The sequence below is a fragment of the Vespula pensylvanica genome, chromosome 11, assembly GCF_014466175.1.
Source record: "Vespula pensylvanica isolate Volc-1 chromosome 11, ASM1446617v1, whole genome shotgun sequence".
NCBI lineage: Eukaryota > Metazoa > Arthropoda > Insecta > Hymenoptera > Vespidae > Vespula > Vespula pensylvanica.
Window position 1 is genome coordinate 5,217,551 of NC_057695.1, and position 14,015 is coordinate 5,231,565.

A 14,015-nucleotide genomic window follows, 5' to 3' on the forward strand; every position below is an offset into this window, starting at 1 on the left:
TTAATTTCCTTTTTTTTTCTTTTTTTTAATTTTTTTTCTTTTTTTTTTTTTGCTTTTTTTTTTTTGGTTAGATCATTTTTCATTCACCTTAATATGAATAAGATCGCACACATATTATATAGAGAACATCACTCGCTTGTTACCAAGTGTAACAAATTCTGGTTATTATTGTGTTAATTGCTTTAATACAAGCAGTATACATGACAGTGCCCTACGGTGTAACGATTATTATTAATATAGTTATAGATATATTTATTTTCTTTTTCGTGTTCACGTTAATTACGCGTCCAAAGTAAAAATGATAATAAAAAAAATATATATATATCTAACGTGTGCTATGAAATACACGTGCATGCAAAAGAGACGTTTTAAATAGAAATTAAAAAAAAAAAAATACATTAGACGTGGATATTTCTGAAAAATGATTACAATAATCACATCATAGATATTATTCGTGAATATCGGATTTGCGAGAATGCGAAAAACGGTAAGTTATATACGAATAAAAGCGAGCGACCTAAAGATAAGATAAGAATTTGAAAAGTTTCTTTTTTTTTTTCAAATTCATGCGTGCGTTCAGAAAAAGGATAGTTCGGCCAGCGACCTATCAGATAAATAATATCTAGCGTTAAAGATAAGATTTGTTTAAAACGGGTAGTAATTAAATAAGTAGCAACTTTTCTTCTTTGTTTTTTCTGTCTTACTAAAGTTGATTTATACTTTGTCATCGAACGCTAATCGTGAAAATGTTCATCGATCGCTCCGGATATAAATCTTCAATGGCTTTGAGAAAGCAATAAGCACGGTTTTCGATCTATCCTTAATCGGTATTAAAAAAATAAATGGATAATAATATCAAAATCAATTACGAAATCAGTATACTATATAATACTATACTTTGAAGAAATTCTTTCTCTCGATCGATAAAAAATATTTGTAGATATTTAAATACATTGTGCGCCAATGAAAGAGATATGTTACTGATTTCAATTAAATACGTAATCGATAAATATTTTTTTTGCACATATACCTACATTCGATAAAACAGAAACTATCAATCGTTAATGTAGGAAACTAGATGACGAATAGTCGATAACTTATCTTTTAAAACTCGAACTATAGAAAATCGATGATCGAGAATCTAAGAAAAATTGTGCCCCTGTATGAAGATTAATTGACGGAAACGAGACTGCTTGGACGTTACATATTCTTAATTCAATAAGACGAGATAGATCGTTCGCGATGACATTTTAAGGACTTATCGATCGACGCGACTGAAGATTTTCAAGTGTGAAAATTCTTATTTCACGATACGAGACAATAGGATTGGCAAATATATCAAAATAATGACAGAATATTATTGTCTTTATGGCGCGTAAAAATATGTAGCGTTTATCGTTAAATCCTATCTTTCGCTGGCACTTGAATTTTCTATAAATTTCTAAAGCCGACCAATAGCCAAAACCTATGCTTATATAAGTGCCTAAAATCCGATAGATTTTGCGACGATCGTACGTATGTCCCAATATATGTTGAAAATCATTTCAATTTTAGTAATTTAAGCATATATTTATAATAAACAAAAGAAAAAAAAAAGCAATAATTCTAATCAAACTTCCACGAGCAAAGAATGACGAGATTTAATAGTTATCAGCGTTTAATACTATAAGCAATTCTCCTACTGAAAGAAGAACGAATTGTAATCAACTTCGGAGGGAAGTAGATTACGTTTTGAATTGATATTAATTTTCAATTTGACCATTTGAAATATTTCATTACGTACGATCATACATATTTAAATAAAGAAAGTAGATTAAGAATAAAGTGAAGGAGATTAGGATGATGAGTTTAGCAAGAGAAAAGGTACGATAGTCAATTGATCGTGGAGAACAAGAAGCAACGCTGATTCTAAAGAACAATGACACTCATGCTAATAGGATTGTACCACAGAAAGTGGTGCGAGAAACAACGATAATTCAAACTACATTATCAATCTCCAGATCAATTGCAATCGACTCTAATCTCATAATTTTATGTTTTTAAAGAATTATATTAAATCGTCTTTTCTTTTTCAAGAGAAGACGATTTATTCGTGGCCGCAGATTTTCTTCGCATGTTTCTTGATTTGTTCGTAGGTGACCCAAAGCATGATATTCCAGGATACCAATCGTGTAAAGCTTGGCACGAAGCCCTTGTAAAAAGCAGCGGGCCCTTCCTGAACGAACATTTTGACTGCACATTCAATTGCACCCTTGTACTCGCCAGGTGCGCTGTTCATGTAGCGAGTTTTAACAACGTCGACTGGGCTAGCAGCTAGAGTGGTGCAAAGTCCAGCAGCTGTGGCGGCTGTTAAATGACAAGGAATGCCATCTCGAAGATAACCAGAGCCAATGATCATGTCCTTGATGATGTCATAGCAAACGATCTCAGCAACGTTTACAATAACATTCCGGGAGATGTTTGGCATGGTACCTTTTAAAAAAAAGGGACAAGTAACAATCTTTTATCATTTATTAATTTTTTTTACTATTTTCTAAACTATTTCTATCGAATGGTTTGTTACTTTTTCAACATGCTTTTATTATATACAACGTGGATTCTTACGAATAGATTTACTTTTTGGGTTACTTCGGACCAGTCTAAGTTCAAATCTTGAAGCAAACTTTTTTTTGAAGCAAACAAATGTTTTATTTAAAATAGGAAAGAAAAATGCACTCATCTCCATATAACTTTAAAATTATGAATATGTTAAATTTGTAAAGATAGTAAATTGAAAAATACCTTTCCAAAGACCTCGAGTTCCTTCGACACTGGCAATATTTTTATAAGCCTGAAGAGTTGAACTGTATCTCACCGATGAACGTCCATTGTTTCCAGCTTGAAGACGAACCTTAACGACGTCAGTGGGTTGAGCAAAGAGCACCGCCAAAGCACCGGTTGTGATACCGGCCATTACACGAACACCAATATTCATCGAACCGCTCCGGTTATTTCCTGTCGGTAGAGAAATTTCCTACAATGAGAAATCTTATTTTGCGAGGAACGAAAATGTCTTGGTGAACGAATTTTAAGAAGAGAAGAAGAAAAAAAAATTCAAAAGATATGTTAAAGGATATAGGTTTTGGGATTTAGAATACGCATCATTCGCGTTTTACAACTATTTTCTTTCTTTTTTTTTTTTTCTCTTCAATTTTCTATGCAGTCGTTTGATCATAAGTAACATCAGAGGATTTAGTTAATAATGTTAATTTATTAAATTACTGACATGTTTCTTTTTGTTGAATGAATTTGTTTGTCTTTTTTTTTCTTTTTCCTTTTATAATTTCTATTCTTCTTCTTTTTTTTCCTTGCTTCGAGTCAATTAACGATTACATGAACACGCGTCGAATGTTTGAAAACGAGAAAAGAGAATCTTCGACCGATGAGATAAACCGACGATATTCTTTACTTTTGTTTTTGTTTTTATTTTTGAGAATACGAACAATTCAATTTATCAATTAATCTGCGGACAAGAATTTTCTATTAACTTTCTGCGATAGAAATAAAAGAGGTAAGATTGCAATTATTTGAACGAGAATTCATTTAAAAAACGTAAAATTAGGATTAAATTAATTGAATATTGAAATATCATTTGATTAGAATCAAGTAGGATTTATAAAAACGAACGGTATAGTTTGATAAGATAATTTTTGTTTTTCTTTCCTATCATCGACAATTCCCTCCTCCCTCTCTGTCTCTCGCTTATTTTTTATTTAAATAAATTCGTCCTCCTTTTTGACGAAGAGAAGGACGACGATGTGACGAAGACAACGACGACGGCGACGAAATTCCTCTTTTCGAGAAATCCAATGCTCGCGAAATATTATATAAAAAATCGTATATTAATTTTTTCCTCTCTCTCTCTCTTTCGATGCATATATTACATGTAGAAACGTATATTTTCAATCATGTGAGACAATTAATTTGTTCCTTTGACAGGAAGAATTAATTAATTAAGTAATCAATCAATTAAGGTAGCGTAGAGTAGACTGTAGCAGATCAAATATATAATATTGTTATCTGTAAGTATTTGTCTTCGTAATACAGGGTGTGTAGAAAATATTTGAGTTTTATTTCAGAGTTGTGTAACATTTATATACCTAGTGAAGAAATATATTCTAATAAATCTGGCTCTAAAAATTATTTCTTTTCGTAATCAATAAATATTTATTTTAATCGATGAAGACGACATCACTTTAATTCAGATTTCAAAAGACCTTGACGAATCGCGACAATTAAATAAATTTATTGTAATCTATTATATTACTACAGATTTCAATCAATATAACTTATCATCGCATATCTATTACATATCAAAACAAACCACAAGTACTAATTAATTAACATGGACCAACCTAACGGACGTCGTAACAACGAGAAAAATAATTTCACGATACCAAATTTATTAGAAACCATTTGTTTCTAATTCACTCGAATTAATACCTTACACTTTACTCCAATATTACATAAACTCAATTACACACCTAGTATTAATCTATATGTTATTGGTATGTTTGATTCTACATGTGTATGTATGTATGTATGTATATATGTATGCTGTGAGTGTATATGTGTTAGTGTTTGTTAAATGATGGAGATGGAGATGTAGTACCCGTACGTACTTAGGCGTGCGCGTTTGCGCACCCTCGTAAGAATTATATATCAAAAGTTAGGAGTTTGTTGGATGTACCGTCGATGATTCCAGCGTAGAGTGACTTCACGCTGTCGTAGAGGCCCAACCGTACGCTGGCGAAACACATCTGTCTCTGGAGTCCCGCGGACAGACCTCCGTACAGGCTCCTGTAACCACCCTCGCTCAAGCTCACCGCCCTCAAAATTTACCCTCAAACGTTTCCCCGGGTGTGAAAAATGTCATTTTTTCCTTCGTCTCTCTTTTCTCTCTCTCTCTCTCTCTCTCTCTCTCTCTCTCTATCTATCTCTCTATCTCTCTCTCTATTTTTCTCTCTTTCTCTCATTTTGTCTACCTATGTCCCACTTACTGTTTTACTTTCTTTTCTAAACCCACACACCTCCCTTATTTCCTTTCTTCTCCTTTCTTTCTTCTAATGTATTTTATTTATTTATCTTTTTTTTTCAGTAAAGTTCGTGATTTTTCTTTTCCAAAATAGATAAAAATAGGCAAAATTGTTATTCGTACTTTCGTATCTTAGTATCTGTCTTTCTTTTTTGGCTTGTTTTTTTTTTTTGTATTATTATTAAGTTAGTTTTCCTTTGATTTCTCTTTCTTTAAACATTAGATTAACAGAATCCAGTCAGGAAATGATAACTATTATTGTTGAGCATTTCATTTTAATTAACTTAATCAACTTTAATCAACGTGATCAATTGTAATGGAAAAAAAAAACAATTTAATATAAATCTGATATTAATAAATATATATATATATATACATATCTTTGTTTTTGTTAGAAAAAATCATATATAGTATTTTGACGCAATGCTAAAATTTAATTGTATCTCATATTAAAGCCAATGTATCGAGAAGATTATTAATAATTTACTTATTACATTCTTTTTCCTTTTTTTTTTATTCTTCGGTTTCTTTCTTTTTTTTTTAATTTTATTATTATTTTATTAGAATATTATTTATTATTAGGAGAACTAGGTGGACGTACGCGAGAGAAAAGAGGACGGCCCGAGAGCCGCGTGGTATCATCGAGAGAGAGCTTGCGCCGAGAGCTGGACTAACTTGTCTCGTATAAGAGTAAAACGCGTTGAAAGCTCAACCAAGGAAGAAGAATGCCGGGCTGGCATTCGCGAAAGTAAACTGCAGTTAGGCAAAATAAATATAACACAGGAAAGAGAGTACGCGCGAGATTTGAAATGAAAAGGAAAAGAAAAGAAAGGAAAAGAAAAGAAAAGAAAAAAAGAACAGCAAAGAAAAAAAAAATAGCGCAGTAAAAAATGAAGAATTTGATGCGTTTATTCGATTGGGCGAGAGTTGCTTTTTGTTGTAAAGAAAGAGAAAGAAAGAAACTTTGTTTTAAACAAATTTATTTCCCAATCGTTCATTAAAAATTATAATAATTAATACTCGAATCAATTCTCCTTTTTCCGATTAGTACTTTAATGATAATACATTTGTATAGTATATAATAAATGATTTATAGTATATATCTTGTGCGTTATTTTTAAATTGCGTTTGCAATAAAAAACATACACAATTAAATTATGAAAAGATAAAAAAGCAACTTTCGCGAGAAAGAATGATCGAACGAACGTTATCAAAAAGAGTGCCACTAACGTCGTTCCTAATCACTTGCGTTCTCTTTATTTTTTAATCATCATATTATTATCAGACAATCGATTAGATTTTTTATGGACATGAGAAACACGAGGAACACTCGTTGTTGGCACATGAAAAGATTTAACAGATAATAATACGAGTTTACAAAGAAATAAATATTGAAAAGAAACGGATAACTTGAATCGAAGAAAAAAGCGATCGAACGAGTCGACGAGCGTTATCACTTTCGAGTGCTTTGCAATTTGCCGATCGAAGCTCGCAATTGTTCTTTTTATCTCTTTTTTCTTTTTTACGTTTTCTTCAAGTAAACTTCGAATCGATCTCCGTCGTTGCTACCAATTGTAATATTCTCTCTTCATACACACTCGGCCTAACTATAGTAAGACTATAATAATAATGGCTTGATAAAAACAATCTACGAAACGCAAGAAATTCTATACTTTATTTGTTAATTAAATTTTAATCTTATCCTTTTTCCTTCTTACGTGACAAATCTTACATCAAATAATTTCAGATCGACGATTAAAACAAGAAAGATGTTTTTGCAAAGTAAGAAATTTATGTAATTTATATAAATTGACATAAATAGTTAGTATAATTAGACCGTTTGCAGCGAACCGTTGGCAGTGACGAAGGGATCGATCGCATTGCAACGATAATTGAAAAGCTTTGAACGTGTACGAGCCATCGACTCGAGAAATTTTCCAAAATTTCTGCATTATTTTCGTTAAAGCGAGAGAATTGTATATTTCTTTCTTTTTTTCTTTAAATCCATTTTTCCTTTTCTTATTATTTTGATCGGCGAACAGGCCGTAAATGTAGCGAGTTACTTGATCGTTTAAACGATAAAGATAAGAGTCAATCGAATTACGAAACAAAATGGTCGGCTAGTTTGTATATCGCATATACTATATGATAAATAAGTATATAGTATATATATTTTTATATATATATATAAATTGAATTATTTTACCTACCCCATTTAATCAAGTGAAAATTATGAATAGGATCTTAAACAACGTACCTTGCTCCTTCGACCCTGACGATGTTCCCCATTGTCTCCAAAAGTCCTGGCTGACTCGCTCTCATTGCTAGCATCGGACCTTCCGTCGATGCCAGCAATATAGTTCGTCCTTCGCCAGCGATCTTACAAAAAAGAAAAAAAAAAAGGAAAGAAAAAAAATTAATTAAAAAATTAATTTCATTCAAAAATAAGTTCATTGAAATTGTTAACAATTTAATCGACATATTTGATAATTAACATTAATAATAAATAACACGTATGGATCTAAATAATAATATACGATAGTTAATAAAATAATTACAATATTATATCATATAGAAAAATTAAATTGTGTACCTGCATTCTGACTTTGGCCGTATCCAAAGGAAACGTAGCTAAATCAGCAATACAAGCCGCAGTGCCAGCTGTCAATAGCTTCAAACCGATGTGCAAATCTTCCGATGATCCTTGCTTCATGATGTTATCCTTTTTTTTATTCTCTTTAATCTTTTAACTTTCGAACTTTATCGAAGAGTGTATAGGAAAATGTGTGGGAGGAAAAAATGGTATATTGATCGAATTAATTCTTGATGCTGCGTGCTTTGTTGCCGGTGACAAAGATTATTGTGCGATTGTTTACACTTTACTTTCTTCTTTTTTTGCAAACCCGCGTGACGTCTTTTTAATTATTTTCCTTCGTAGCAATTCGATTCGTCCAGTTTTGAGCTCTGGTTTGATTAGACAAGCGATCTTATGTACACTATATACAAGGTGGTCCTACCAGAGGACAAGAAACTTCAGATGTTCATGAATGGGGGAGTGGGTTTTTTAGAGATAGAACTCTTTAGGTTCCCTGAAGTGATCAGGATAAGCGTGCAGTCCTCTCGACTGCGAGCACTCGTGTTTGATTTCCTTGTTGTTAAGTACTTTATACATACTATTCTCCTGTATAAACAGAACACAAAATTTTTTGGCTTGTATTATATATGCATATCGTTGCAATTTTTTTTTATATCATGCAATTATTAATCTTAGATAATATAAGACAATATTAACGAGCAATATAATATTATTGTTTAGTAATATTGTCTACGAAAGTCTTTTAATTTATGATTAATACAACACCGTTTTTAAAAATTGACTTCTACATTGTCGATTAATACAATGATAACTTTTTCAATAAAGTATCGATGTGTTATGAACTAATTTGACGTTTTGCGATACATGAATTTTCGACTTCGTCGGTTTTTTTGATGATTCATATTGTAACTTTCTCACGTTAATTAACAAATTGGCATACTAACGAGATGAAACTCGAACTTGCATGGTATAAAACATGGTATTCTGACTATTCAGCTTGAAAATAGAATGACTTTTGGAAATGAGCCAATTAGAATGAAGGAAATCGAGAATGCTCTCTCTCTCTCTCTCTCTCTCTCTCTCTCTCTCTCTTCCTCTCTTTCTCTTTCTGTTTCTCTTTTTATGTAATTATTTCTACGATAATCGATCGTTAATAAAAATTTTTATTTTTAATCATTCTTAATATAATAGTAAACTTATTTTTATTTTATCCAGATATCTCGATAAAAAGAATTGATAAAGATAATAAATTGCAGTCGCATAAAACAGTTGAGACGTATAATTGATTGTTATTTATACACACATGTGCAATACAACATATACATGTTATCTATTAATCAAGTCCAAGTTCGCAATTTCACGGATCATTGATCTTTAGATCGATCGAATGTCGAGAAAGTAGTAATAAAAAATAAATAACGGTGATAACATGTACTATATTTATTATGTGCATCTTTATTGCATCGTTTTTGTTTTTATTTTTTTATTATATCCTCACATTTGTTTATTGAACAATTTTTTTTTTAAATCGTGATTAAAGTCATCTATGAAAATAAAATGATATGTGTAAATTATGTAAAAATGAAAGTATTTGAAATTCATTAATAATAGCCACATATACCATGAACAAGTAATGTGTTCTTTTTGTTCATGATTTGTATTTGTTTAACAAGAAAAATTTCTAATTGGCTAAACCATCAGAAAAAAAGAATTAATCAAAAAAAAAAAAAAAAAAAAAAAAAAAAAAAAAGAACGCGGAAATACAGATTTTTCAGCATCAGCCGATCGACTGATCGATAAAAAAAAAAAAAAAAGTCAAGTTTAAAGTCCATCGAGATTTAATATCAGTCAGTCTCGTTTTGAATTTATTTTTGATTAAATTTAATTTCTTTCACGTTGACCTCGTAAACGAAGATCAACGATTTGCTTTTAATTTACCGTTAAAAAAACTTCGTATTTTTCCTTCTTAACTTTCGTCTTTTATCTTGCGAATATAGTAGCTAACAGTGACTCTCAACAGCGTCTAAAGAACTTTGATGTCTAAAACGATGATCTTTGATCTATCAAATCGATAAAAAAAAATGTATATTTGCGATAATGATCATTGTGATCCTATTATATGAGAAATTAAGATATCATAAAAACAAGAAAATTATATATAAAAAAAATTGTATATAATAGGATTTAATATTTACAAACATTGAAAGCCACTGAAGTGACCTTCGAGCAATGATTTCTATTCTAAAGTTCAATTCGCATATACGGTTATATACCGTCGTCATGCTAACTATCGACTTTATATATGATACTAATATATTTACACATGCAATAAAATAGACAATAGAATAAGAATACGAAAGTTCATTTATAATTAGCATTTATAATTTGGCCGCTCTTTATTTTATTTTGCACATTTGTATGCGTATTGTTATGACAAATGATTACTAAATGTTAGTTAATTGAAAGTTTTAATATTGTGTCGTAATCAAGGAACGATTATGTACAATTAATCAATTAGGATAATTTGCAGGAATACAACGCAGTGTTGAAAAAAATGACGAAATAAATATTTACATTCGACGAAACACAATGAAATATCAGATGGTTGTAAACTTATAGCCTAATGACGATCGATAGAAGTCCTTGGGGTATTTGAATATTCAAAGCTTGTCCTTTCTAATGGTAATAGAAAGTGTTCTGGTGACGCGCAGTCTCTGATATATACTTGCGCATGAGGATAAAACCAATATGATATAGTGCTACTATATTGATTAGACATTTGCTGATGCCGGAAATTCGTTTAACAGAAATTAAACGAAAAACCATTTATTATTCGTCATATCTATAGAAATAAATCAAACTAGATTCGTGATAAATAAAAAATGAACGAACAAAAAAAAAAATAAGGAAAAAAAAAATATTACTCGAATATAAGCAATAATATTAGAACTACTATACTTCATTTCTGAATAACTTAGTTCCTAACTAGTTCAAGTTCAATGCTAAACTATTCACATATATCTTCGTGTATTAATTATGAACACTTTTAAATGATATTTTTGTCTTTTTTCTATGGATCAACATTTTTTCATACTTGTGCAATCTCTCTCTCTCTCTCTCTCTCTCTCTCTCTCTCTCTCTCTCTCTCTCTCTCTCTCTCTCTCTCTTTCTCTCTCTCTCTGTCTGTCTGTCTGTCTGTCTGTCTGTCTGTCTGTCTGTTTGTCTGTCTTTCTCTTTCTCTGTCTGTCTATTCCTAGCAAATCGATGCGGTCTTTCTGGTGCGTTCGCGCATATGCACTGCAGCTTACTGGATTGCATCAAGTTAGAATTTTTACATTCTTGTTAAAAGATGATGAAAATAATTAACTTGTAGTATTACCTTCTTATCCTATCTTTTTTCTTTTTATATTTCCTTATCAATAACTAAAATACGTTGTTTGAAATTGCAGTTTGATAATTACAAAAAAATAGAATGTATTTTATTTATTATTTTTCTTCGTATTTTTTTCTTTTTTATTTCAAGTTATTTAACGATCAATAGAATTTGTTTGCATGGAAATATATCTATAAATAAATGTGTGCATAGACAAATATATATGTGCATTGGCTTTACACAAAAGATTCCGTAATTACAGATGGAAATGGTATGAGACATCGATCTCTTTGTCACATTATATTATTTAGATATGGCAAGAAGAAGGCTTATGTCACCAAGGTCTTACTTCTTTCGTGTAATTTTCCTATTCCTGATATCTTTTACTTTGGCCAGTTCATATATTTTTTTTTTCTTTTTTTATCACGTTCCAAACAATAAAGAAAAATATCTTTCCGTATTCACATGTTGTATAACATTAATCTTGATAGTTAAAAATGTTATGTTTCAAGGCCGTCTTATCACTTGATAGCTCTTTTATTAGACAGGTATAATGAAGTCGAACTAATTTGATTCTTGTAAAACTGTGAATATGGAAATTCATACAGTTTTTTGTTGTTATTTTGAGTCGTATGTTCATTTGCTTGTTTTTTCTTTTTCTTGATTGTTTTATATAATAAATTACTAATTAACCGTGAAAAAATAAAGAAATAATGAGGAAATAAAATGTGTCTTTTGTTGAAAGGTACTTACCAAGTGTACAGTGAGTGAGTAACAACACAACTGAAGCCGGTTACCGTGAAAGCATCGCTTATACCGGCCTGTCGACCAATAGGAAAACTTCGGATTCAGCGTCGACCAATCATATTCTACGAATGACGTCAACACGGACCAAAGAAAGCTCCACTTGCGGACAGATCGATACTTTCTAGGAACGTTATGGCTTGATGTACCCTTACCCGCAACGTATATAGGGTGTTAAAAAAAAATTTTTAAGCTACGTAGTAGTCATTAAATTTAATACAAAGTGCTTAATTAACATTGGAGACATTTAGTTTCGCTAATGATTTTCTATTTTTTGTATTAGTGAAGTAACACTTGTTTCTTTTCATCGTATACATTGGACAAATAAAGCATTACTAAAAAGTAGCCTAATTTTACGTCTTACGTGTTAATAGACAGAAAAAATGAATGACAATTCCATAACAAACGTTTTTATGAAGTAATTTCTTACCGACAATAAAAATGAGTTTATCCTATGTTACGTGTCATTTTAATTTGGAATAATTATTTTTGTATCATGTATATAAGATGTCTATAAAAATGTTATTAAAGGTGCAGCACCTTTTGAAATCAACGACGTTAGGTTAAGAGCAACGTACGACCCTGAAAATCTAAGAAATGACTAAATGTTACACGATAAAAATTTATTTTCATATATTTGTCAAACCCAATTATACTCTACGAGGAAAAAAATTATTTTTATTAATATAATTGTAGTAAACTATAGAAGAGTTTTACTTGTAATCAATATTATCGCATGATTTTTTTCCAAGAGGTTTTCGCATGCGCTGATATATATACATACATGCATACATATGCAAAAGGAAATACCGATTCGTAGGAAATGACCGTGACTTTTGATGGAATTCAAGGAAAACTGTTCGTATGATTCTTAAAAAGAACACAGTTATATCGACTTCAGTATTATAATTTTTTCAAAATCGCAGAGATGCAATATAAATGTTCAAGTTTCTTTTTTTTTTTTTTCTTTTTTTTTATACATCAAAGTTGGACTTATAATTAGAATTTTATTCTTGATTTGAAACAAAATCAGATGTTATTTCCAAAAAATATTTCTTTCGAAGACATAATAATTATTTCAGATAAAACTTTATACGATTAATAATCGTTTGATATCAATGAATAAAATTCTGCTTTATATCAAGCTTAATTATATATTAAGAATAATAAAAATGATGATACAATGATATGTATATATGATAAGAAAAAAAAAAGTAAAAAAAAATTTGGCCCATGGGGGGATCGAACCCGCGACCTTCGCGTTATTAGCACGACGCTCTAACCAACTGAGCTAATGGGCCAGATGTTAACTGCGTGTTCTATCAGATACATAAACGAAAATCAATATATTTTTACTGTTGTAATCGCGTAGAAAATTATTATTTTATACATATCATAGATAATTTTTCATACATAGAAAACGATTTATACACAGAATAAATTTATCTCGAAATGATTAAGCGATAAAATTTTTCCTAAAGACTCAATTGCCTCTAAATCATTGCACTTTGTATTCAATAAATTTCTTCTTATCATTGTGAAGCAATCGATAAGATTGATCAGCTTTAATCGTAATTCCTGTAGGAATAGACTTTGACTGAGCCACCTAACTATCATGGGTTAAAAGAGGTTAAACGCATGTTTGACGTTATGTTTCTGTCACATTGTTTAATTGAGAGCAATCTCAGACGAGAATGACAATAAAGTTATCAGTTTGTAAATAAAATGTATAACCCAAAAAGTATTTTTAGAAAGAAAAAAAAAAAGAGCAAGGAGAGATTAAATATAATAAATTAAAAACCATAATTTTATTTTCGGACTACCTTTAAGATTGTACATTATCTTTCACTCGAAACGCATGTGATTTCAGCTATAGTCATGATTAAAATTTGAACTATAAACGCAATAGAGCTAAGATAACTAACAATGTTAAATGTAATTAATATAACTTCTAATGAATTATATGCAAAATTATATGCAAATATGGATAATAAAAATCAAACAATAATTAAAAAAATACAATAATTAAAATCAAATATGTAATTAAACAATAATATAAATTAAAAAGTAAATTAATAATTAAATAAACTGAAAAAAAAAACAAATGTACAATTAATACTGCCCTGTAAAAATTTAATTTCACGATGATCGGTCCCTAGATGATCTAA

General features: G+C 30.3%; 1 protein-coding gene and 1 non-coding gene across 2 annotated transcripts; both read right to left on the minus strand.

Moving 5' to 3' along the window:
* Positions 1-139: 139 nt before the first annotated feature.
* LOC122632987 (mitochondrial uncoupling protein 2-like) lies at positions 140-11,944 on the minus strand. The gene is made up of 6 exons (XM_043820354.1): positions 11,797-11,944; positions 7,668-8,255; positions 7,332-7,453; positions 4,730-4,839; positions 2,782-2,994; positions 140-2,472 (listed from the first exon to the last, which is right to left on the minus strand). The coding sequence occupies exons 2-6, from the start codon at positions 7,785-7,787 to the stop codon at positions 2,087-2,089; spliced, it is 951 nt and encodes a 316-aa protein (XP_043676289.1). The 5' UTR covers positions 7,788-8,255; positions 11,797-11,944; the 3' UTR covers positions 140-2,086.
* Positions 11,945-13,074: 1,130 nt separating this feature from the next.
* On the minus strand, positions 13,075-13,148 carry Trnai-aau. The gene has a single exon. It is a non-coding gene; the product is annotated as a tRNA-Ile (tRNA).
* Positions 13,149-14,015: the final 867 nt, after the last annotated feature.